The following is a 27,773-nucleotide window of genomic DNA, read 5'->3' as shown; positions in this document are numbered from 1 at the left end:
CCCATAAGTAGGCTATAGCATACCCACCACGGCCATGTTCCTCATCAGTCGAATAAATCAATGATAAAGAGATGTCATGGAATACATTAGAGAATTGTGTTAAAGAGATAAGACTCTTATCTTGCGCGTCACTGGTCATTCCCGCGCGTAAAGGGAATCTCATTATTTTGTAATCCAATACTACCACCTTGTGGTTGAAAAGCTTCAATAGAACCTTATCTAAACTTTTTTTGTTTTACCTTCATTAAACTAGGCAAGTCAGTTAAGAACAAATTATTATTTTCAATGACGGCCTAGGAACAGTGGGGTAATTGCCTTGTTCAGTGGAAGAACGACATATTTTTACCTTGTCAGCTCGGGGTTCCGCTCTTGCAACTTTTGCTTTACTAGTCCAACGCTCTAACCACTATGCTACCCTTACCTAAACTAACCTACTTTTTATAAAGCGCTAGCACGTGTCCCTTTTGCCCTTCGTCATAAGAGAGCAAACAATGTCATAAAATGTAACCAATGAATGCTGATATTACTTGGGGCTCTTATTAGCTTCGAAGTGACATTGGCAAAAGGACACGTTAGCGCTATATAAAAAGTAGGTTATTTTAGGTAAGGTCCTGAGTAAACATTTCAACCACAAGGTGGTAGTATTGGACCATAAAAAAAATTAGATGCCCTTTACGCGCGGGAATGACCAGAGATGCGCACTCTACTGCAGGCGCAACAGGTGTCGTTCTTTTTTAAACTATAGCCTAGAGCAGGTTAGACATTGTTGGAAATATTATTAGGCTATTTCTCAATATTTCTTGGGTGTATTTGCATTACGCATGGAGTTTGAACTGTTAGGTCATTAAGCCTAGTTACCTTGTACGATAATTAGTTTGTATAATATTATAGTTTAATCAATCGATTAGTTATGCCGGATTAAGTCATATTAGTTTCACCTGAATCTATAACTCACACTGTACAATTGGCACTGTACCAAAAGTGTTACTTTAGTAGGCTACTTTGTGGTTGTCGATGAGTGTTCAACCCGTTGCGTCAGAGACGCACTTTTGGTTCGGATAGTGGGAGGAGACAGTTCAGCTTGTGCCACATGTGATAATAATATTTAGAGCGCTACAAGTGGATGCGGTTCAAAGCATAAACCAAGGGGTTAGACCATGTCCAATGAGCTTTTCCAAGGACCTCCCCACATTTCCGTTGACAGTTCCCGATGTTTATAAACATGACTCTAGACTGAGAGTCAAACTCACCAAGTCCAAAGAGCAGGCTGGCTTCAATAGTCTGGTTCAAGATGGGAATCGATCACATCTTTTGGTCTTTCATCCTTTGAGGACGCTCAACTGCGGCTCTCTGACACAGCGCACTGGATCACATGCAGACTTGGTACCACCAAGGACAGTGGCGGATTAATCGATAAGTAATAGTTTTTGCATTGCAAATATGACTACGTTTATTGGCTCTCTGTTTATTTTTATGGATGTCCTATTATATGCAAAATTGAACTATTGCATCGAAATAGATTTTTGCGTACCTGTTCGATTAGACTATAAACATTTAGAAATACATACTATTCGACAGACGGAGGAGAGAAAGAATGACCAACTAGTTGTTTTTAAAATAACGGCTTTCAGTCAAGAATTTTATCTCAACCTTTTACCGGATTCTACATTTATTGCGCCCAACATCCCTCCTCACAGCGGCTCCTTAGCATCAAATTCCTCTGCAGCCACAGACCTGAGCCACTGCTTCTACTCTGGCGATGTCAATGCAGACCAGGAATCGTATGCTGCGCTGAGCCTCTGCAAAGGCTTACAAGGCGCCTTTTCTTACCAGGGCATGGAATATTTCATCAATCAGCTTTCGAACGAGAGGGTGAGAGGAACCCACGTCATACGCCGCCGGGGACGCGACCGGGACTCCAGCGGCAATTCCACCACGAACAGGTGTGGAGTAGGACCTGGTTTGACCCAAAGCATTTCAGGGTCTTTTGAGAAACATAAACACATTAAAGGACTGGAGATGGACAGCCTGACTGAAACTGTATTGAAGAGCTTGGGTAGATCAAAAAGGTTTGCCTCCATCCCTAGGTTTGTGGAGGTTCTTGTCGTGGCTGATGAGTCTATGGCCAAATTTCACGGGGATGACTTGAAACATTACCTGTTGACCCTGATGTCTGTTGCTGCGAAGCTGTACAAGCACCCCAGCATCATGAACTACATAAACATAGTGGTAGTGGGCTTCATGGTGATCAGCGAAGCAGAGAAAGGACCCAAGGTTTCCACCAATGCTGCCCTCACTCTACGCAGTTTCTGTTCTTGGCAGAAACATTTAAACAAATACAATGACAAGCACCCTGAATATTGGGACACTGCAATCCTATTCACCAAACAGGTAAGGGGTGGTAACACGGTGCCAACTCTTTTTGATGTTTGCTTGCAGATTAGCTTCCATGCAATCATCAATTATTTCCATTTGGAATAATGATCTCATTATGTAACCCAATACATTATCTGCAAATACAATACTAAGTGTTCTTTTATAGACACATCCCTGTGTGTTTAGGTGCAGCCTGGTAATGCTGAGACAAGGTGGGTTTGGGTGTCAATTCCTCTTCTATTAAGGAAATCCACTAAAATTCCACTTCCAAATTCAAATTTTTACTCAATGCAAAAAATGAAAACATTGCTTGCAATTGCACAGCTAACAAGCATCACATCTGTCTTGACATCTTAAAAGTCCCCCTCCTTTTTCCTATCATGAATCACGTTGCAGAAGATTTAGCATAAAGGTCCACACTATTAGGATCACTGAGCCAAAAAACATGCTCATGGAACAAGATTGAACCGTATGAACAAACATTGTTTCACATCTTTCAGGAAAGTGGGTATAGCCGGTCACCTATTTTTCCATCCCGACCATAGAGGTAGATAGAGGACTCGTCTTTATATCTGTGCCATTATAGCATCTGTGAAAGCATGGGCAGCACCATTGAGGCTACAACGCATAGGAATCCCCACTCACTACTTTGACTACTTTAAATTGGCGGAAGCATGGTAGAAGCCCTCAATGGCGCTGCCCATGCTAAAACTGCCTTTTGGTCACTAGAGGCCTCTATCATTCTCTATGATCCCAACCTGAGTTGAGAAATGCCACAGGTAGAACAGGCCAGGCAGGGTTTTCACTAGCTCTGGTACAGGGCTTCAGTGCAGCTTGCTAACAGAATCCTCAGTATTAGCACTAACGCCCTGGACCAGAGCTAGGATTTTACACTCATATGGTGGAATGGGAAGTATCCATTTCTCTGTGATGATCCACTCACTTCCAGCTGTGAGCCTTTAGTCCTGCCTCTCAGCCTGGACTCAGCCAGTCTGTCTGTTTTCCATTAAGCCGAGCTTGGCTGGAAGCAATCTGATGCACTGGTTCTCTTTGAGTGCATAGCAAAATGCATAACATTTCATTCTGAGACTGATTCTGTCCAACTTTGATCAAAGTGGTGTAAAATGATCCCACTTACATGGCGAAGATGCCTTGACCTATACAGTTACCCTGTAGGGATAAAGAGTGTTTATTGACTTTATTGGGGAGGGGGTTATTGAATTGAATATTGTAGGCTAGAGGCATTGTGTTAATGTACTTGTATGAACAATGCAGTTGTATCGGATAAGAATTCTGACACTCAAATCAAATAAACTTGTATTTGAAAGTGTTGTACAATACATTTTTATCAGTTCCATTGTCAGACAGACCTCTTGGCACGTGGCAGTGGAATAGTTCTTCTCTGACAGCTGTAACATTCCCTAAGCATCTTGCGGATTAAAGGGTTAGCTCACTGGGCCAGATTGTTTGCACATCAGAGAGAGAGAGACAGGGAGAGAGAGAGAGATAAAGAAATGGGCCCAACCAGAACAATGGACCAGATTGTAAGTGTTTTCTGCTTTAATATCTACCAAAAGATTTGTGGATATGCAATGAAATAACAACACACTTATACGCACACAACACAGCTCTTAGCTCCCTCAGTAGATGCCTACTGGATAACTTATTTGTATTGCTTTTAATCTTTTTAAATTCATTTATCTTATTAACACTTTGTTCTAGCTAGCTATTTGTGTAGGTAGCTATCAAGTAAACCCAATGATAAGACAAATTACATTACACACCTACACATCTCCCCATCTCATCACATTGTCCAGATGATCACATTTCATTTGTCTTCTGCAACAGGACTTGTGTGGAGCCACAACCTGTGACACCTTAGGCATGGCAGATGTGGGAACTATGTGTGATCCCAAGAGAAGCTGCTCTGTCATCGAGGATGACGGTCTCCCTTCAGCCTTCACCACTGCTCATGAACTGGGTGAGTGAAGATCACTCTTACTGTGTATTATCGGTATCATTCAGATCAGATCTACCAGAACACTCTAAGAAAAAAGGGTTCCAAAAGGGTTCTCCGGCTGTCCCCATAGGATAACCCTTTTGGTGCCAGGTAGATCCCTTTGGGGTTCCATGTAGAACCCTCTATGGACAGGGTTCTACGTGGATCCCAAAAGTGTTCTACCTAGAACCAAAAGGATTTTTACCTTGAACAAAAAATGGTTCTTCTAAGGGTTCTCCTATACACCAAATCAGACTGTTTATAAACAACGTTCTGATTTGGTGTATAGGAGAACCCTTAGAAGAACCATTTTTAGTTAAATCTGTGTAGAGGAAAAGGGTTACAGAAGGATTTTTATGCCTTGAGACCACTGAGTCATGGATTGTGTATGGGTGCCATTCACAAGGTGAATGTGCAAGACACATAATTTAAGTGACATTGAATGGGGTATAGTAGTATACGCCAGTTGCACCGGTTTGAGTCAAGAACTGCAACGATGCTGGGTTTCTCATGCTCAACAGTTTCCCGTGTGTATCAAGAATGGTCCACTACCCAAAGAACATTCAGCCAATTTGACACAATTGTGGGACGTATTGGAGTCAACATGGGCCAGCATCCCTGTGGAATGTTTTCAACACCTTGTAAAGTCCGTGCCTCGATGAATTGTGGCTGTTCGGAGGGCAAAAGGGGGTGCAACTCAATATTAGGAAGGTGTGTATACACATCTAAACTATTAAATAACACACATGGAATCATGTAGTAACCAAAAAAAGTGAAAAAACAAATCTAAATATATTTTGAATTTGAGATTCTTCAGTAGCCATCCTTTGCCTTGATGACAACGTTGCAAACTCTTGGCATTCTCTCAACCAGCTTCATGAGATGGTCACCTGGAATGCATTTCAATTAGCAGGTATGCCTTGTTTAAAGTTAATTTGTGGAATGTCTTTCCTTAATGCGTTTGAGCCAATCAGTTGTGTTGTGACAAGGTAGGGGTGGTATACAGAAGATAACTCAAATAAGCAAAGAGAAATGACAGTCCATCATTACTTTAAAGACATGAAGGTCAGTCAATGTGGAAAACTTCAAGAACTTTAGAAAGTTTCTTCAAGTGCAGTCGCAAAAACCATTAAGCGCTATGATGAAACTGGCTCTCATGAGGACCTCCACAGGAAAGGAAGACCCAGAGTTACCTCTGCTGCAGAGGATAAGTTCATTAGAGTTACCAGCCTCAGAAATTGCAGCCCAAATAAATGCTTGACAGAGTTCAAGTAACAGACACATCTCAACATCAACTGTTCAGAGGAGACCGCGTGAATCAGGTCTTCATGTTCGAATTGCTGCAAAGAAACCATTACTAAAGGACACCAATAATAAGAAGAGACTTGCTTGGGCCAAGAAACACGAGCAATGGAGATTAGACTGTTGGAAATCTGTCCTTTGGTCTCATGAGTCCAAATTGAGAATTTTGTAGTGTCTGAGATGCAGAGTAGGTGAATGGATGATCTCTGCATGTCTGGTTCCCACCGTGAAGCATGGAGGAGGTGTGATGGTGTGGGAGTGCTTTGCTGGTGACACTGTTATTTATATAGAACTCAAGGCACACTTAACCAGCATGGCTACCACAGCATTCTGCAGCGATACGCCATCCCATCTGGTTTGTGTTTAGTGGGACTATCATTTGTTTTCAACAGGACAATGACCCAACACACCTACAGCTTGTGTAAGGGCTATTTGACCAAAAAGGAGCATGATGGAGTGCTGCATCAGATGACCTGGCCTCCACAATCACCCAACCTCAACCCAATTGAGCTGGTTTGGGATGAGTTGGACCGCAGAGTGAAGGAAAAGCAGCCAACAAGTGCTCAGCATATGTGGGAACTCCTTCAACACTGTTGGAAAAGCATTCCAGGTGAAGCTGGTTGAGAGGATCCCAAGAGTGTGCAAAGCTGTCATCAAGGCAATGGGTGGCTACTTTGAAGAATCTCAAATATAAAATATATTTTGATTTGTTTAACATTTGTTTGGTTACTACATGATTCCATATGTGTTATTTCATAGTTTTGATGTCTTCACTATTATTCTTCAATGTAGAAAATACTAAAAATAAAGAAAAACCATTGAATGAGTAGGTGTGTCCAAACGTTTGACCGGTACTGTATATAAACAATATCTAAAGAAATCCACACTCTCACACACATTCCTAGAGTAGATTATACAGTATAAGCAAATCCAATGTAAGACAATGGAGAGTGAGGTATGTTACAGCATTCTTTCTCTCCCTCTCTCACATGTACACACATACCACAGTCTCCCATCCGCACGACACAGGGATTCTTTAGCTAAATAGCCCAGTACTGTACTGCCGACCGTCACATTGTACAGCGCCATATTTTCCATTTCATCCTACCCAGAGGGTTTTTCATTTTTTCATGGAATAGAAACACCATAATATTAATCTAATTAATTAAGCAAGTACCAATCAAAAGTTTGGACACACCTACTCATTCCAGGATGACTTATTTTTTTTACTATTTTTTACATATTTACAAGGACAGCCTACTCCTTCCTCCCCGTCGGGGAATTGTCTCCCGCGTGCCCTCCCCGTCTCTGGTAATGCCAATATGGAAGACGATCGAATGCTTCTCAAAGATGCCCTCTGGAGGTCAAATTAGCTTGCATTAACAGAAAAAATGCCTGACAATTATGACATGCCACAGAATGCTGCAGCAGCACACAAGGTGTGCCTCAGTATGACACAACTTTTAAAGGAGGAACCTACAATGTGATTTTCTGGATTTTTTTTCTCATTTTGTCTGTCATAGTTGAAGTGTACCTATGATGAAAATTACAGGCCTCTCTCATCTTTTTAAGTGGGAGAACTTGCACAATTGGTGGCTGACTAAATACTTTTTTGCCCCACTGTATACTCAAATAGGGGTGCTTATATTTGTCCTGTTTCACTGCATGTACAAGAGGGTAACTTGTACAAGTGTGTTTCTTGTACATTCCAACTCCCCCTGAGACACTCTCAGCGAGCGGGGTCATGGTCAGGGATCAGCCATTATTGACGGCTGTTAAGTGCCTTGTTCAAGTGAAGATCAACAGATTTTTCACCTTGCCGGCTTGGGGATTTAAACAAGCAAACCTTTGGTTACTGGCCCAACACTCTAAGCGCTAGGCTACCTGCCCCCCTGTTTTCAAATAGATATATTGGTCCAGGCAATTTAATACCAAAAAGTATTAAGATCTGATAATTTGACCCTGTTCCGTTTGTGAAAATAGCGACAATTTTGCCGGCCGCCTACCATACTGTCATCTACATTATACGATAGTTATTTGTAAATACAGACCAGAGCCATGCAGAGAACCAACCATACACAGAACTCTGCATTTACAAACCAGAATAAAATGTGCAGGCTATTGTGACATCGTGGTGCTTTGATTTATGGGGACAGCCAAAGAACCCTTATAGGTTCTAGATAACATGTGAAGACTAAATAATAATAACATATTTATTTATTTTATATAGTGCTTTTCATTACAGGTAGAATCAAAGTCACTATTAAAAATAAAAACAACAAAAAACAAAAATGTTTACAAAACAAATGCAGGGATCTGGCAGTACTTGGGTGATGGTCTTCCACAGTTTTAGATGATAGGAGGTTCATAAAGTTGTATCTTGAAAGGAGGGATGGAACAGCCAGGCAGGGAGGTAGAAACATCTGACAAGCAGGCCACGGAGCTCTTCATTGGGCATCTTGTCGTCTTCGATGTTCACAGCTAATTGATAATATGTCGATGCCCAAGTAGACTTGTATGTTATTATGTTATTGCCAGAGTGAACATGTAAGCATTATGCACGTCTTGCACAAAAGATGATAGGTGTTGATGATGTCATGTGGTGTTAACTAATTCAATTGTAGTCTGTTGTTGCGGATGTACTGCAAAGTTCATCAATCTCCATAGAAATGAGATGTTGTAAATTGGACCAAAGAGCATACATAATCCCTCAATGTGTGAACTGCCCAAGGGGGTCCTTGACAAAATTTGATTACCAATTCTAATCTGTCAGACATTGGTGGGGGAAAAAAAACATGGCCCCATTGAAAACTCTTGAACTTTTCTCACCTTCTTCCTTTGATCAAGTGAAATGGGTGTCATTCTGTCCAACAGTCTCATTACCACTGAAGCCATTTTTGTCAAGGCTGGTATTATTAATGGGACAACAAGTGACAGTTGCATCAAGTGTTTTCAATCATCCATGTGGAGCTGTGAAGGAAGTAAAGCCTGAAAACAGATGGGGAAGTACTAGCAGATGTGAGGCCCCATTGAGAGGCACTGGTTTAAGGTGCACACTTCTATGAACTAATTATAGAATTTCCTTCAAAAAGGACTGTCATATTTGACATCCCTTTGCGAAGTCGTCATTTCCGTGTGGGATGAGATGACTTGCCTTGTTGTTGGAAACAAAGTCCTCAGTTCCATCGTACAGTTTTCCTTCCACTGCCTGTGACTATTAAACTTCATATGACAGCATTGTGAAAAGTGGTTGGTTTGAAATTTGGAGTGGGATAGAGTTCAAGTGAATACATGACATTTCACAACATAGTGTATAAAATACATACTAGCCCTACAACATATAGTATAATTGTATGCTGTATGATTTAGAAGAGAAGTATGGCGATCTAACTTCAGTCCTGCCGTGAACAGATGCATTGAAGAAGACTAGTAAATCACCCTGACTCTCATTGTCCTCGTCCCAATGAATCTGTGATTATGTTCCACCGTCAGTGGTCTTCACTACAAACATGAGCAGCTGGTACCAGGCCAGGCTAGCGTCGTGAGCTACTGCAGGCTGAGCAAAACAAATGGACAAGGCAAACTTAATAAAAGGGGGAAATATCTGCAACCAAACCACCACTCGACAATAGCAAGGTCTCAATGGCTTGTTGAGCAGAGAATGGGATTTTTCCTCTTTTTTAAATCATCCTCTAATTAGTACATGGGTGTCAAACTCATTCCATGGAGGGACTAGTGTCTGCAGGTTTTTGTTTTATCCTTTCAATTAAGACCTAGACAACCAGGTGAGGGGAGTTCCTTTGTAATTAGTGACCTTCATTTCTCAATTAAATACAAAGGAGGTGCTAAAAGGCGCTGACACTCGGCCCTCCATGGAATGAGCTTGACTCGTGAATTAGAACATTATTGGAATTGGTTGATGATGATTGACATTGACTAAAATGACGATGATGAGAATATGATGAAATAACCTGGTATTCTCAAACCAATGTTCTGTATTTACAGATTTTCTAGTCATTCTGGTTATATTTCCTCCCTGTGCTATTTCTTCTGTCCTTCAGGCCATGTCTTCAACATGCCCCATGACAATGTGAACGCCTGCAAGGAGGTGTTTGGGAAGCTCAAGGACAACCACATGATGTCCCCCACGCTGATCCAGATTGACCGTGCCAACCCCTGGTCTGTGTGCAGTGCAGCCATCATTACAGACTTCCTGGACAGAGGTCACGGTCAGTCAGCCACTCAGCTCGGTCTCTGTAAATTGGAGCTGTCATACAATGTGCATGCATGTGCGTGTGAGTTCTGCTTGTGTAAATTATAGCTGTCATACAAATGTATACATGCCCCCCCTCCTTTGAAAAACATCAGACTTTGTTCTCACTCTTGCAGCAAATCTCAACAGTTCTTACTATTGGAGTTCTTGAATGGGGCAATGCAATTGGAAGCAATAGCATTGAAGTTCGTGGGCCTCTCATGTCAAATACTGTTGCTGTTCAACATCTGCATTAGCTGACTGTGACATATAACGAGCTTCAACGCTTGTTTAATGTTTTAAAAAATACTCGTTTTTTTGCACAGGTATTTGCACTTATTTGGGCTGGAAAATATGACTATGTAATGGTTTACAAAAAGCTTTGCACTGTCAGGTGCGTGAATGAGGACCCAAAAGCGAATTAACAAAACAGAGTTTCTTTAATGACGAAACACACGTAGGCTCAGATGGACAGGCAGATTCCGACAGGACAGGACAAGGTTAGATGAACAGGCAGATTCCGACAGGACAGGACAAGGTTGCAGCAAACACGACGATAGTCTGGTTCAGGCATGAGTAACACAAACAAGAATCCGACAAAGACAGAAGCAGAAACAGAGAGAGATATAGAGACCTAATCAGAGGGAAAAAGGGAACAGGTGGGAAAAGGGGTGAACGAGGTAGTTAGAGAAGACAAGGAACAGCTGGGGGAAAGAGGGGAAGAAAAGGTAACCTAATACGACCAGCAGAGGGAGACAGGGTGAAGAGAAAGAACAGGAACAGGACACAACATGACAATACATGACAGTACCCCCCCACTCACCGAGCGCCTCCTGGCGCACTCGAGGAGGAAACCTGGCGGCAACGGAGGAAATCATCGATCAGCGAACGATCCAGCACGTCCCGAGAGGGAACCCAACTCCTTTCCTCAGGACCGTACCCCTCCCAATCCACTAGGTACTGGTGACCACGGCCCCGAGGACGCATGTCCAAAATCTTACGGACCCTGTAGATAGGTGCGCCCTCGACAAGGATGGGGGGGGGGGGGGGAGACGAGCGGGGGCGCGAAGAACGGGCTTAACACAGGAGACATGGAAGACCGGGTGGACGCGACGAAGATATCGCGGAAGAAGAAGTCGCACTGCGACAGGATTAATTTTTTTTTAATTTTTTTATTTTACCTTTATTTAACCAGGCAAGTCAGTTAAGAACAAATTCTTATTTTCAATGACGGCCTGGGAACAGTGGGTTAACTGCCTGTTCAGGGGCAGAACGACAGATTTGTACCTTGTCAGCTCGGGGGTTTGAACTCGCAACCTTCCGGTTACTAGTCCAACACTCTAACCACTAGGCTACCCTGCCGCCCCGAGAAATACGGAACGGACCAATGAACCGCGGGGTCAACTTGCGAGAAGCTGTCTTAAGGTGAAGGTTCTGAGTGGAGAGCCAAACTCTCTGACCGCGACAATATCTAGGACTCTTAGTTCTACGCTTATTAGCAGCTCTCACAGTCTGCGCCCTATAACGGCAAAGTGCAGACCTGACCCTCTTCCAGGTGCGCTCGCAACGTTGGACAAAAGCCTGAGCGGAGGGGACGCTGGACTCGGCGAACTGAGATGAGAACAGCGGAGGCTGGTACCCGAGGCTACTCTGAAAAGGAGATAGCCCGGTCGCAGACGAAGGAAGCGAGTTGTGGGCGTATTCTGCCCAGGGGAGCTGTTCTGACCAAGACGCAGGGTTGCGAAAAGAAAGACTGCGTAAGATGCGACCAATAGTCTGATTGGCCCGTTCTGCTTGACCGTTAGACTGGGGGTGAAAGCCGGAAGAGAGACTGACGGAAGCCCCAATCAAACGGCAAAACTCCCTCCAAAATTGAGACGTGAATTGCGGACCTCTGTCCGAAACGACGTCTGACGGAAGGCCATGAATTCTGAAAACATTCTCGATGATGATTTGTGCCGTCTCTTTAGCAGAAGGAAGCTTAGCAAGGGGAATAAAATGAGCCGCCTTAGAGAACCTATCGACAACCGTAAGAATAACAGTCTTCCCCGCTGACGAAGGCAGTCCGGTGACAAAATCTAAGGCGATGTGAGACCACGGTCGAGAGGGAATGGGAAGCGGCCTGAGACGGCCGGCAGGAGGGGAGTTACCGGACTTAGTCTGCGCGCAGACCGAACAAGCAGCCACAAAACGACGCGTGTCATGCTCCCGGGTGGGCCACCAAAAACGCTGGCGAATGGAAGCAAGCGTACCCCGAACGCCAGGGTGGCCGGCTAACTTGGCAGAGTGAGCCCACTGAAGAACGGCCAGACGAGTAGGAACGGGAACGAAAAGAAGGTTCCTAGGACAAGCGCGCGGCGACGGAGTGTGAGTGAGTGCTTGCTTTACCTGCCTCTCAATTCCCCAGACAGTCAACCCGACAACACGCCCCTCAGGGAGAATCCCCTCGGGGTCAGTGGAGGCTACTGAAGAACTGAAGAGACGAGATAAAGCATCAGGCTTGGTGTTCTTAGAGCCCGGACGATAAGAAATCACGAACTCGAAACGAGCAAAAAACAGCGCCCAGCGCGCCTGACGCGCATTAAGTCGTTTGGCAGAACGGATGTACTCAAGGTTCCTATGGTCAGTCCAAACGACAAAAGGAACGGTCGCCCCCTCCAACCACTGTCGCCATTCGCCTAGGGCTAAGCGGATGGCGAGCAGTTCGCGGTTTCCCACATCATAGTTACGTTCCGACGGCGACAGGCGATGAGAAAAATACGCGCAAGGGTGGACCTTGTCGTCAGAGAGGGAGCGCTGAGAAAGAATGGCTCCCACGCCCACCTCTGACGCGTCAACCTCGACAACGAACTGTCTAGCGACGTCAGGTGTAACAAGGATAGGTGCGGATGTAAAACGATTCTTGAGGAGATCAAAAGCTCCCTGGGCGGAAACGGACCACTTAAAGCACGTCTTGACAGAAGTAAGGGCTGTGAGAGGAGCTGCCACCTGACCGAAATTACGGATGAAACGACGATAGAAGTTCGCGAAGCCGAGAAAGCGCTGCAGCTCGACGCGTGACTTAGGGACGGGCCAATCAATGACAGCTTGGACCTTAGCGGGATCCATCTTAATGCCTTCAGCGGAAATAACAGAACCGAGAAATGTGACGGAGGAGGCATGAAAAGTGCACTTCTCAGCCTTCACAAAAAGACAATTCTCTAAAAGGCGCTGGAGGACACGTCGAACGTGCTGAACATGAATCTGGAGTGACGGTGAAAAAATCAGGATATCGTCAAGGTAAACGAAAACAAAGATGTTCAGCATGTCTCTCAGGACATCATTGACTAATGCCTGAAAGACAGCTGGAGCGTTAGCGAGGCCGAAAGGAAGAACCCGGTATTCAAAGTGCCCTAACGGAGTGTTAAACGCCGTCTTCCACTCGTCCCCCTCCCTGATGCGCACGAGATGGTAAGCGTTACGAAGGTCCAACTTAGTGAAAAACCTGGCTCCCTGCAGGATCTCGAAGGCTGAAGACATAAGAGGAAGCGGATAACGATTCTTCACTGTTATGTCATTCAGCCCTCGATAATCTATGCAGGGGCGCAGGGACCCGTCCTTCTTCTTAACAAAAAAAAACCCCGCTCCGGCGGGAGAGGAGGAGGGGACTATGGTACCGGCGGCAAGAGCTACAGACAAATAATCTTCGAGAGCCTTACGTTCGGGAGCCGACAGAGAGTATAGTCTACCCCGGGGGGGAGTGGTTCCCGGAAGGAGATCAATACTACAATCATACGACCGGTGTGGAGGAAGAGAGGTGGCCCTGGACCGACTGAACACCGTGCGCAGATCGTGATATTCCTCCGGCACCCCTGTCAAATCACCAGGCTCCTCCTGTGAAGAAGAGACAGAGGAAACAGGAGGGATAGCAGACATTAAACATTTCACATGACAAGAGACGTTCCAGGAGAGGATAGAATTACTAGACCAATTAATAGAAGGATTATGACAAACTAGCCAGGGATGGCCCAAAACAACAGGTGTAAAAGGTGAACGAAAAATTAAAAAAGAAATGGTTTCGCTATGATTACCAGAGACAGTGAGGGTTAAAGGTAGCGTCTCACGCTGAATCCTGGGGAGAGGACTACCATCCAAGGCGAACAAGGCCGTGGGCTCCCTTAACTGTCTGAGAGGAATGTCATGTTCCCGAGCCCAGGTCTCGTCCATAAAACAGCCCTCCGCCCCAGAGTCTATCAAGGCACTGCAGGAAGCTGACGAACCGGTCCAGCATAGATGGACCGACAAGGTAGTGCAGGATCTTGAAGGAGAGACAGGAGTAGTAGCGCTCACCAGTAGCCCTCCGCTTACTGATGAGCTCTGGCTTTTACTGGACATGAAGTGACAAAATGACCAGCGGAACCGCAATAGAGACAGAGGCGGTTGGTGATTCTCCGTTCCCTCTCTTTAGTCGAGATGCGGATACCTCCCAGCTGCATAGGCTCAGCACCCGAGCCGGCAGAGGAAGATGGTAGTGATGCGGAGAGGGGGGCAACGGAGAACGCGAGCTCCTTTCCACGAGCTCGGTGACGAAGATCAACCCGTCGCTCAATGCGAATAGCGAGTTCAATCAAGGAATCCACGCTGGAAGGAACCTCCCGGGAGAGAATCTCATCCTTTACCTCTGCGCGGAGACCCTCCAGAAAACGAGCGAGCAAAGCCGGCTCGTTCCAGCCACTGGAGGCAGCAAGAGTGCGAAACTCAATAGAGTAGTCTGTTATGGATCGATTACCTTGACATAGGGAAGACAGGACCCTGGAAGCCTCCTCCCCAAAAACAGATCGATCAAAAACCCGTATCATCTCCTCCTTAAAGTCCTGATACTGGTTAGTACACTCAGCCCTTGCCTCCCAGATTGCCGTGCCCCACTCACGAGCCCGTCCAGTAAGGAGGGATATGACGTAGGCGATACGAGCAGTGCTCCTGGAGTAAGTGTTGGGCTGGAGAGAAAACACAATATCACACTGGGTGAGGAACGAGCGGCATTCAGTGGGCTCCCCAGAGTAACACGGCGGGTTATTGATTCTGGGCTCCGGAGATTCGAAAGCCCTGGAAGTGGCCGGTGGATCGAGGCGGAGATGGTGAACCTGTTCTGTGAGGTTGGAGACTTGGGTGGCCAGGGTCTCAACGGCATGTCGAGCAGCAGACAATTCCTGCTCGTGTCTGCCTAGCATCGCTCCCTGGATCTCGACGGCTGAGTGGAGAGGATCCGAAGTCGCTGGGTCCATTCTTGGTCGGATTCTTCTGTCAGGTGCGTGAATGAGGACCCAAAAGCGAATTAACAAAACAGAGTTTCTTTAATGACGAAACACACGTAGGCTCAGATGGACAGGCAGATTCCGACAGGACAGGACAAGGTTAGATGAACAGGCAGATTCCGACAGGACAGGACAAGGTTGCAGCAAACACGACGATAGTCTGGTTCAGGCATGAGTAACACAAACAAGAATCCGACAAAGACAGAAGCAGAAACAGAGAGAGATATAGAGACCTAATCAGAGGGAAAAAGGGAACAGGTGGGAAAAGGGGTGAACGAGGTAGTTAGAGAAGACAAGGAACAGCTGGGGGAAAGAGGGGAAGAAAAGGTAACCTAATACGACCAGCAGAGGGAGACAGGGTGAAGAGAAAGAACAGGAACAGGACACAACATGACAATACATGACATGCACAGCTGATATCTTGACTCTGTGGTTGTTTTTCTTCGAAAGGGGACTGTCTTCTGGATCAGCCCCAAAAACTGCTGGCTCTGCCTGAGAGCCTCCCAGGCACCAACTACAGCCTCCACCGCCAGTGTGAGCTGGCCTTCGGTACGGGCTCCAAGCCCTGTCCCTACATGCAGCACTGCTCCAAGCTGTGGTGCACGGGCAAGGCCAGAGGCCAGCTGGTCTGCCAGACACGTCATTTCCCCTGGGCCGATGGCACCAGCTGTGGCAACAGTAAGCTCTGCTTCCGAGGGGTGTGCACCGACAAGAACAATACCAATAAGACCAAGGTGAGTGTAACGGATGTGAAACGGCTAGCTTAGTTAGCAGTGTGCGCTAAATAGCGTTTCAATCGGTGACGTCACTTGCTCTGAGACATTGAAGTAGTAGTTCCCCATTCTCTGCAAGGGCCGCGGCTTTTGTGGAGCGATGGGTAACGCCGCTTCGTAGGTGTCAGTTGTTGTGTGCAGAAGGTCTCTGGTTCGTGCCCGGGTATGGGTGAGGGGGACGGTTTTAACTTATACTGTTACATTGATGCTGTTGACCCGGATTACTGGTTGCTGCGGAAAAAGGAGGAAGGTCAAAAGGGGGGTGAGTGTAACGGATGTGAAACGGCTAGCTTACTTAGCGTGGGCGCTAAATAGCGTTTCAATCAGTGACGTCACTTGCTCTGAGACCTTGAAGTAGTAGTTCCCCTTGCTCTGCAAGGGCCGCGGCTGTTGTGGAGCGATGGGTAACGATGCTTCGAGGGTGACTGTTGATGTGTGCAGAGGCTCCCTGGTTTGCGCCCGGGTATGGGCGAGGGGACTGTTTAAAGTAATACTGTTACATGAGCACACTCACTGTCAGTGTTCTGATCTGCTTAGTTATTACTATTGATATAGATGTTGATAGAGACTGATCTCACAATGAATACAATGATTTCACAATCTAACAACAATGAAACATCTTTGTAATAATATGTACTGTAAACTATATTTCTGAATATACACTAAAATGTTACTATTGGTTCTACGTGTAATTTAGAGTACAGGTTCTAAATGTGTGTAGTTCTCCTACAGGTGGACGGTGGATGGGGGACGTGGGGTGTGTATGGGTCATGTTCCAGAACCTGTGGGGGAGGAGTTCAGCTGGCCAAAAGAGACTGTAACAACCCTGTTCCAGAATATGGGGGGAAATACTGCCAAGGACTCCGTGTGAAGCATCGCTCCTGCAATTTGGACGCCTGCCCAGAACCAGGTAGAACTCATTGTGTTTTAAGTAATCCTTAATTACATTATTTCGAAAAATGCATTTTGCTTCCTTACCACAAGAAATGAGATTTGCTGACATGCTAATATGTAAAAATACGTGTGAAACAACAGTCTCATTTTAAAATTACATTTTGAAATGTTAAAGAAAGCCATTAGTCCATGGTAAAGCTTATACAGAAGCTTCAGAAATCATTCACAAGCAAACGTCATGTTATATGAACAGTGGCAAAAAGGTAATATCACATTTGGCAATGCACCAGATGTAATCAACACGTTACACTGCACCTATCCAACCATATTTTATTTATTAAATATTCTAAAAAATTGTCAAGCATGTATGTAGTGCTCATGAAGACTTTTTGAATGTCCTAAAGCCTTTATAAGTTGCTTCATTAAAGGATGACCCACATGTTTTTTTTACAGATGTGTACTCGTATGGATCCACGTTACTAATAAGCATACAATCCATAGGAAAAAGCTTCCGTGAGGAGCAGTGTGAGGCGTTCAACGGATTCAGCCTCAACACCAACAGGCTCTCAGCGTCTGTGGTGTGGGTCCCCAAATATTCTGGAGTGTCACCCAAGGACAAGTGCAAGCTCATCTGCAGAGCCAATGGAACAGGCTACTTCTATGTCCTTGCTCCAAAGGTGAGTACCGCACAAACACAAGCGGGCTAATCAAACTTAAATAACCCCAACCCAAAAACCTCAACAAGGAACAGGTGAAAACAATTAGACAAAACCAAACGAAAAGGGAAAAAGGGATCGGTGGCAGCTAGTAGACCGGCGAGCGCCACCCGAACAGGAAGGGGAGCCACCTTCAGTGATATTCGTGACAGTACCCCCCCCCCCCCCCCCCCCCCCCGACACGCGTTTCCCACAGCGCCTCGACACCGGCCTCGGGGACGACCCAGGGGGCGAGGCGCAGGGCGATCCGGATGGAGGCGATGGAACTCCCTCAGCATAGATGGATCCAATATGTCCCCCACCGAGACCCAGCATCTCTCCTCCGGCCCGTACCCCTCCCAGTCCACGAGGTACTGCAGGCCCCTCAATGTCCAGAGAGGGCGGAGGGACCTCCGGAACCTCACCTTCCTGCATGGGACCAGCTACCACCGGCCTGAGGAGAGACACATGAAACGAGGGATTAATACGATAATACGAAGGAAGTAATAATCGATAACACACCTCGTTTATTCTCCTCAGGACTTTGAATGGCCCCACACACTGCGGACAAAGCTTCCGGCAGGACAGGCAGAGGGGCAGGTTTCGGGTTGAGAGCCAGACCCTGTCCCCCGGTGCAAACACGGGGGTCTCACTGTGGTGACGGTCAGCGCTCCTCTTCTGCCATCCACTCGCCTGACGTAATGACTCATGGACGGCCCTCCAGGTCTCCTTAGAGCGCTGCACCCACTCCTCCACCGCAGGAGCCTCAGTCTGGCTCTGATGCCATGGTGCCAGAACCGGCTGGTACCCCAACACACACTCAAACGGTGACATGTTGGTAGAGGAGTGGCTTATGAGTTCTGGGCCATTTCAGCCCAGGGGATGTATCTCGCCCACTCCCCTGGCCGGTCCTGGTAATACGACCGCAGTAACCTACCCACTTCCTGGTTCACTCTCTCCACCTGCCCATTGCTCTCCGGGTGATACCCTGAGGTCAGGCTGACCGAGACCCCCAGACGTTCCATAAACGCCCTCCACACTCTGGATGTAAACTGGGGACCCCGATCAGAAACAATGTCCTCGGGCACCCCGTAGTGCCGGAAGACATGGGTGAACAGAGCCTCCGCAGTCTGTAGGGCCGTAGGGAGACCGGGCAACGGGATAAGACGGTAGGACTTCGAGAACCGATCCACAACGACCAGGATCGTCGTGCTCCCCTGAGACGGGGGAAGATCAGTGAGAAAATCCACCGATAGATGGGACCACGGCCGTTTGTAACTTCCCTCGTGGCAAGTGCCTAGGAGCCTTACTCTGGGCGCACACCAATCAGGAGGAGACATAGAATCGCATGTCCCTCACTAAGGTGGGCCACCAATACTTCCCCCTAAGACCTCGCACTGTCCTCGAAATACCCGGGTGACCTGACAAGGGTAGACTATGAGCCCACCGAATCAATTGATCACGAACAGCGAGCGGCACGTACCTACGACCCTCCGGGCATCGTGGAGGCGCAGGTTCCTACCTTAGCGCCCGCTCGATGTCCGCGTCCACCTCCCATACTACCGGTGCTACCAGCCTAGCCACCGGAATGATGGGAGTAGGATCGATGGACTGGTCCTCAGTGTCGTAGAGGCAGGACAGCGCGTCGGCCTTAGTGTTGAGGGCACCTGGTCGATACGAGATCGTAAATCAAAATCTGGTGAAATACATGGCCCACCTTGCCTGACGAGGATTCAGTCTCCTAGCTGCTCGGATATACTCCAGGTTATGGTGGTCAGTCCAGATGAGGAAAGGGTGCTTAGCCCCCTCAAGCCAGTGTCTCCACACCTTCAGGGCCTTAACACAGCCAACAACTCCCTGTCCCCCACATCATAGTTTTGCTCCGCCGGCCCGAGCTTCTTTGAAAAAAAAGCACAGGGGTGGAGCTTCGGTGGCGTACCCGAGCGCTGTGAGAGCACGGCTCCAACCCTAGCCTTGGATGCGTCCACCTCTACTATGAACGCCAAAGTAGGGTCCGGATGCGCCAACACTGGCGCGTCGGTGATCAGCGCCTTCAAACAACGGAAAGCTCCGTCCGCCTCTGCTGACCACTGCAAACGCACTGGCCCCCCCCTTCAGCAGTGAAGTAATAGGAGCCGCTACCTGGCCAAAACCCAGGATTAACCTCCGGTAGTAATTGGCAAACCCTAAGAACCGCTGCACCTCTTTTACCGTGGTCGGCCAGTTACGCACAGCCTTGACGCGGTCACACTCCATCACCACCCCCGAGGTGGAAATGCGATAACCCAGGAAGGAAACGGCTCATTTGGAAAACTCACATTTCTTCGCCTTCACGTACAGGTCATGCTCCAGCAGTCGCCCAAGAACCTTGTGCACCAGAGACACATGCGTGCGGCGGAGTAGATCAAGATATCGTCAATATACACCACCACACCCTGTCCGTACAGGTCTCTGAGAATCTCGTCAACGAACGATTGAAAGATGGCTGGAGCATTCTTTAACCCGTACGGCATGACGAGGTACTCATAATGGCCAGATGTGGTACTAAACGTGGTTTTCCACTCATCTCCCTCCCGAATACACACCAGATTATACACGCACCTGAGGTCCAGTTTCGTGAAGAACCGCTCCCCGTGAAATGATTCCACCGCGATAGCGATAAGAGGTAGTGGGTAACTAAAACCCACCGTGATGGAATTGAGACCTCGATAATCAATGCACGGATGCAAACCACCCTCCCTTTTCTTCACAAAAAAGAAACTCGAGGAGACGAGTGACATGGAGGTCCGAATGTACCCCTGTCCCAGAGCTTCCGTGACATATGTCTCCATAGCCAACGTCTCCTCCTGGGACAAAGGATACACGTGACTTCTGGGCAGTGCAGAGTTTACCTGGAGGTTTATCACGCAATCCCCCTGTCGATGGGGTGGTAATTGGGTTGCCTTCTTTTTACTGAAGGCGATAGCCAAATCGGCATACTCAGCGGGAATGCGCACGGTGGAAATCTGGTCTGGACTCTCCACCGTTGTCGCACCGATGGAAAATCCTACACACCTGCCTGAACACTCATCAGACCACCCCTGGAGAGCTCCCTGTCTCTACGAAATCTTAAGATTGTGAATAGCTAGCCAGGGAATCCCCAGCACCACCGGAAACGCAGGTAAACGCAGGCTAATCCGCTCCTTATGATCCCCCCACGTAATCATATCCAGAGGAATCGTGGCCTCCCTGACCAGCCCTGAACCTGACAGTCGACTATCTAAGGAGTGCAGGGGGGGGGGTCTACCTTTACTAACGGAATCCTCAATCTCTGGGCGAGTCCGCGATCTATAAAGTTCCCAGCTGCGCCTGAATCGACTAGTGCCTTATGCTGGAGAGAAGGAGAAAACTTAAGGAAACAAATTAATAAAAACATGTGACCAACAGGAAGCTCTGAGTGAGTGTGTGGTGCTGACTCACCTGGGGTTACTGAAGAGTGTTCTGCCTGCCCTCTCGACTCCCAGATGGACTCCTTCAGCACCGACCGGAAGTGTGCCCTCTTCAGCCACAGCTGGTACAGGAGGAGCCTCCTCCTCCTGTCTCCCTAGATGCAGCCCCCCCCCAGCTCCATCGGTATGGGAGCGGGAGGACCAGGAGGTGGAACATACAGGACCCTTTCAAAACGTCCGCGAGCAGCCAGCAGATGGTCTAGCCGGATCGACATGTCTATAAGTTCGTCCAGGCTGAGCGTAATGTCCCGACAAGCCAGCTCCCAGCAGACGTCCTCTCTCAGGCTACACCTGTAATGGTCTATCAGGGCCCTGTCGTTCCAACCCGCTCCAGCGGCCAAGGTCCGGAATTCCAGTGCGAAGTCCTGTGCGCTCCTCGTCCCCTGCCTGAGATGGAACAATCTCACACCCGCCGCTCGGCCCTCCGGAGGGTGATCGAACACGGCCCGGAAACGGCGGGTGAACTTCGGGTAGTGGCCCCTCGCCGAGTCGAGCACGTTCCAGACGGCATTGGCCCACTCCAGGGCTCTACCCGTCAGACAAAAGACGAGGACACACACGCTCTCCTCGTCCGAGGGAGCCGGCCGAACGGTGGCCAGGTAGAGCTCTAGTTGAAGCAGGAATCCCTGGCACCCCTCCGCCGCTCCATCGTACTCCCTCGGAGGTGTAATACGCAGAGCGCTGGCACCGGATCCCGCTGGAGGAGATGGTAGCGTTGCCGGTCCTGTGGAGTCAGGCGCAGAGAGCAGAAGATTCGAGGGAAAAACAACCAGGAACACGTACAAATGGGTGAAGCCAAAACACAGGTGTAAAACACAACCCAAGGACCACTGGTAATATTCGGACAGCAAAAACCCAACAATAAACAATACACCTCTTACATACACAGCAACAAGCCTGCACAAACACAAGTGGGCTAATCAAACTTAAATAACCCCAACCCAAAAAACCCAACAAGGAACAGGTGAAAACAATTAGACAAAACCAAACAAAAAGGGAAAAAGGGATCGGTGGCAGCTACAACGACGGAAGGGGAGCCACCTTCGGTGATATTCGTGACAATAGCCTTGCTATTGAGAAAGTCCGCCGTAGGCAGACCTGGCTCTCAAAAGAAAACAGGCTATGTGCACACTGCCCACAAAATGAGGTGGAACCTGAGTTGCACTTCCTAACCTCCTGCCAAATGTACAGTATGACCATATTAGAAACACATATTTCCTTCAGTTTACACAGACCCACAAAGAATTCCAAAACAAATTTGGATAAAATCTCATATATATTGGGTGAAATACCACGGTGTGCCATCAAGATTTATCACAGTGTGCAATCAAGCAGCAAAATTTGTGATCTGCTGCCACAAGAAAAGGTGAACCAGTGAAGAACAAACAACATTGTAAATACAACCCATATTTATCTTTATTTATTTTCCCTTTTGTACTTTAACTATTTGCACATAATTTTGAAATTTGAATAATTTGAAATGTGTCTATTCCTTTGAAACTTGTGACTTAATGTTTACTGTTAATTTTTTATTGATTATTTCACTTTTGTTTATTATCTATTTCACTTGCTTTGGCAATGTAAACATGTTTCCCATGCCAATAAAGCCCTTTGAATTGAATTGAATTGAGAGAGAGAGAGAGAGAGAGAGAGAGAGAGAGAGAGAGAGAGAGAGAGAGAGAGAGAGCAGGCATGGACTGTGTTGTTTACAGCTGTTGTATCTCGGCAAGTATTTACACAACCAACCAACCAACCAACCAACCAACCAAGCACTGAAACAAGCTTTTATATCAATACATACCAGACCTCTCTTTCCTTTTGAGCACTCTGATATTTAGACTTTCTTGTTTGCTGTTCTGTCTTTAGATGGTCCAGATAGTTGCTGGATAGAAAAGTGTGGATCCATTTGGGGTCTTTTAGAATGGAATATCTCTCTATCAATTACAATATCTAACAATTACTCCAATCAGAATTGGATCAGAATTGGATAATTGTCCTCTGGATGCAAAGTATTGCTGTTCTCCCAAAATCTGACACCATTGGAAAGATGGGATTCCCCTCTATTCAACACTGGCCATGTCATTCTGACAATTTTAAAATATATTCTTAGAATTAACAAATATCTCCAATGCAGCCCCTGAAACCTGAATATTTTGCCTTATGTTATAGATAAACGTGTCTCAGTTAGTTACCTTGCTTTGAAGTAGCCTAATTTAGCCATTTTCCACCTGATTCATTGAATGAGGAAATTATTTTATAAAGACATAAAAAGTATTTGGTTGTAAATGTAGGCCTAGTGTTGCAATCATCCTCAAGGAGAGACGTAAAGAACGAGTGCAGTCCAAATTCCGTTTTTTCTGTGCTTTATATCATATTGTACAACTGCTGATGAAACTAACACTGTAAAAGTGTGAAAAAATTGATCAGTATTATTTCCTGATAGTTGCTGGTTGAAAATACACTCAACACAGGACATTCTAATCAGCAGGTTTGCTTTGGTGGGAGTACCGGCTTTCCATGGTGACATCACCATGCGATTCATTGGTTAATAGAACAATAACAAAAATAGTTCCAAACCTCTCTGCCAATAACAGCTAGTTTTCAGTTTTCCCATCCCCATTTAGAGCACTCCCAGATAGTCCTAGCAAAATTCTTGCTTGAAATATTGTTTATTGTTAAAAAGCAGCTTTTGCCAATTTTAATGGAAATCTATTACAGTAAGGTCCTTAATTGTTACGCAGAAATGATTTGATATTGATATAAAATGGCTGCATTGGGCCTTTAAAGGGGCAATGTTGTATTTTGAGACAGTCTTGAATCTGCAAAGATACCAATAGGCAGAGGGTAGCTTACATTTTTGTCTGATTTTCTGTATACTAATAGGTATAGTAATGATAATAATACATTTAATTTTGTAAAGGGGTTCCTTGCATCATACAACACTATTTCCAGTTACCTTTTTGGCGCATTGTGTTACAGACCAAGTGACTTGAGCTTTCGGAAGTAAAAAATCAGTTCTACGTTAGTGTCAAGCTCACACACGCACACACACACACACACACACACACACACACACACACACACACACACACACACACACACACACACACACACACACACACACACATACACACATACACACACATACACACACACACACACACACACACACACACACACACACACACACACACACACACACACACACACACACACACACACACACAAGCACTCTTTCTCTCGCTTCCTTTCTCTCTCTCACTAATATATTCCCCTATTTCAAACCCACAGGTTGTTGATGGAACACCCTGTTCTCCTGACACCTCTGCCGTGTGTGTCCAAGGGAAATGTATCAAGGCGGGCTGTGACGGCAAGCTCAGCTCCAATAAGAAGTATGACAAGTGTGGTGTGTGTGGAGGGGACAACCAAAGATGCAAGAAAGTGTCCGGATTGTTCACCAAACCCATGTAAGTGACCGGCACACAGTATGCTGTTCCTAGTGCATGCAAGAATCTGCTACTTTTTTGTACCATACTTCATGTCATCATACTTTATGTCATCATACTTTATGTCATCATACTTTATGTCATCATACTTTATGTCACCATACTTTATGTCACCATACTTTATGTCACCATACTTTGTCATCATACTTTGTCATCATACTTTATGTCATCATACTTTATGTCACCATACTTTATGTCACCATACTTTATGTCATCATACTTTATGTCACCATACTTTATGTCACCATACTTTATGTCACCATACTTTATGTCACCATACTTTTTTCAGACATGGCTACAACTTTGTGGTGATGTTGCCTGTGGGAGCGTCCAACATCGACATCCGGCAGCGTGGCTACAGAGGCTTGGTTAACGACGACAACTACCTAGCGGTGAAGAACCGACATGGCAAATACCTTCTGAATGGGAACTACGTGGTGTCAGCGGTGGAGCGGGACATAATTGTGAAGGGCAGCCTGCTGCGCTACAGCGGCACCACTAGTGCTGTGGAGATCCTCCAGGCCACCAGGCCTCTCCAGGAAGCACTGACCGTAGAGGTCCTCTCGGTGGGGAAGATGACCCCTCCCCGGGTCCGCTATTCATTCTTCCTGGCCCGGGAGCACCATAAGGAGGAGAACATCCTGAAGAAAATGGAGAGGAGCCATTCGCAGAACAGCGTCCTGATGGACCGCAACAAGGTGAAGCTAAAGGAGTCGTCGCACAAGTCCATTCCCCCGAACATGTGGTCGACGGGGGCATGGGAAGAGTGCACCGTGACCTGTGGGAACGGGCTCCAGAGTAGACTGGTTCAGTGTACGGACCCAGAGGGCAAAACAGCCACGGACTGTGACAGCTTACAGAGGCCGGCTGCCACCAGGGTATGTGGGGACTCCTGTCCCATGTGGGACATAGGCCAGTGGTCTTTGTGCTCCAAGACATGTGGAAGGGGCTTCAAGCGGCGGCCGCTGCGTTGCACCACTCAGACTGGCATGCACCTACCCAGAGAGCACTGCTCTGGCATGAAGAAGCCACAGGAACTAGATTTCTGCACAGCGCAGCTGTGTTAGAGAAGTTCTATGTCTGCTGATTCTTTGTGTTGTTCCAGTGATGCTCTTGAAAATAAAACCCATTCGCTGTCCTATTGGGCTCTGACAAACTCCCGTAGTGCATGGCATTGTTGGTATTTGAAACAGCTAAGGGAAAGAAAGTGGTAGAGGTACAAAATGTGGGACCATTTCAGTTGAGTTACTGGCAGTGCCTGAATACTTGTACTTGTGTCCTAAGTAGTAGGGTTTTTGAGTATGCGAAAAAATATAATGTTTTATTGTATGGGAAATTTCTAATATTGAGTGTTTTTAATGCCAGGACTTCTTTTGGCTTTTAATCTAATATGAATTCGCTGTACACTATTGAGGAAGATGATCGTGTTTATTAGATCCACGTGAGTTTGACAACAGCTGATAAACAGAAAACGGGAGGGGCTGTACCAAAATGAACAAAAGGCAGGGAACAACCCGCCTACTCATTAGATGATACCCTCTCAGTATGGACGAGCCTAGTATGTTGATATCTGTTGCTTACTGCAAATATTTTTAACAAACAGTGTGGTCTAAACCGTATGTGGTAAGGTTAATACATTGTTTATTATTTTAGTTCTTTTAGTAGGCAAGAACGATTTTGGACACAGCCACAGCCATTCTACCTCTAGTGAGACAAAGAGTAAAACACAAATGCACACACAGCACTGGTCTAGGTACGGTCTATATACAGGTCTATAGACTTGCTGTATTTGACACCAGACACTCAATCACCTTCAAATCAGCAACTGGATTATGGAGCAGTATGTTAGCTATCTTGATTTATTGACATCTGAAACAGTGAACATCTTTCATCTGTGATTCACCATCCCCATCTTGTCCTGTAATAATCTTAATGAAATGTGAAATGCAGTACTGTATCTGCAAAATATAAGACCTGTTTGGTCCATGCACTAGTTTCAAATGATATTTTTGTATTTACAATGGAATTTTATTAACATTGTTAATTGTTAATCTATTAGGTACATTGACATAAATTAAATATCATAAAAAATAAAATAAAATACAATTGTAATCTGAACTATTTGCTAAAGTCTTGTTAAAACCCTACAATATACCTTTATCAGTTTCCATGATTAAACAGTTGATAGTAATATTTCTCATATGATAATTAAAAATTGTTAATGAAATATCCTATACACTTGAAAATATTATCAGCAAATGGCAATTATAAAATCAAGTATGAATCGGATTTTAATCAATCCAGTGATGCAATAAAGCAGTGCAAATTTGGCCAAACAATTCAATATTTTAAGAGAAAGAAACAATATGTGTATATATAGACATAGAGACTCAAACGCACTGTATGTACTATATAACTAATGATTCCTTTCAATAAATAATGTACTTGTATTGTGCAATGCATGATTTTCCTCTTAATGTTGTGTCTTGAACTGTGCAAATTTCACAACGCTCAGATTGTATTCATGTTTCGCCAAAGAAATGAGGATACTGAATATGAGGAAAGCCTTTGCAAGAGACACATCTCAGATTCACCACGTGAACTTGACATAGCATAGCTTTCTTACCTCTTGCAGTACAGTGGATGCTGATATTCTTCCTTGTCCCCTTTTGCATGATGGTCATTTGAGAATTTGAGTTTCAAGTAAATACTATTAGTTACAGTGTGTTCAGTTCAGCTATTTCAATGCAATGCTGGTAAATTATCATAGGAACTTTACAAGACCATGTCACATCATCAGCAATGCAATTTCTGAAACTTTGTCCTCTCTACTGACTTTTCTAATAAAGCCTGTGTTACATTATTATGTAATAAAAATTGTTTTATTACAATGCATAGGAAAGTGACAAAAGGCTTTTTGTTTTGCTCTACATTCCATTTAGATCCACTGTCAATGAAAAGGTACTTTCCTGGCACAGAATCCACTCCCATGATACCATTCTGTTGTTTATTTTGTTTTGGTTCGGAGGAACCACATCTTCCATCTGAAAGATGGTTCCTGTATTCTTTGGAATTGGAATTGTTTCATTTTCTTTTGCATTATGTACAGCAAAAGACTTGTTCTTTCATCCGCTGCATTTGTATACTATGTATACATTCATCTGTGCACAAATAAATAACACGTGAATATTGTG

The 27,773-nt window shown here is 45.8% G+C and overlaps 1 protein-coding gene across 2 annotated transcripts; it reads left to right on the top strand.

Annotated features, from left to right (window-relative positions):
* Positions 1-1,132: 1,132 nt before the first annotated feature.
* On the top strand, positions 1,133-27,773 carry LOC110503769 (A disintegrin and metalloproteinase with thrombospondin motifs 15). Of its 2 annotated transcripts, none has more exons than XM_036961912.1 (8): positions 1,133-2,391; positions 4,225-4,357; positions 9,739-9,906; positions 15,674-15,957; positions 16,729-16,906; positions 17,392-17,567; positions 24,365-24,540; positions 24,869-27,773. In XM_036961912.1, the coding sequence occupies exons 1-8, from the start codon at positions 1,441-1,443 to the stop codon at positions 25,644-25,646; spliced, it is 2,844 nt and encodes a 947-aa protein (XP_036817807.1). In that variant the 5' UTR covers positions 1,133-1,440; the 3' UTR covers positions 25,647-27,773. The 2 variants fall into 2 exon arrangements, with proteins under 2 accessions (XP_036817807.1, XP_036817806.1); XM_036961911.1 differs by having other exon boundaries at positions 17,344-17,567.

This window comes from Oncorhynchus mykiss, chromosome 24 (genome assembly GCF_013265735.2).
Source record: "Oncorhynchus mykiss isolate Arlee chromosome 24, USDA_OmykA_1.1, whole genome shotgun sequence".
Lineage (NCBI taxonomy): Eukaryota > Metazoa > Chordata > Actinopteri > Salmoniformes > Salmonidae > Oncorhynchus > Oncorhynchus mykiss.
Note: the sequence above shows the minus strand (reverse complement) of the source record. Positions and strands in the feature narration are given on the sequence as shown.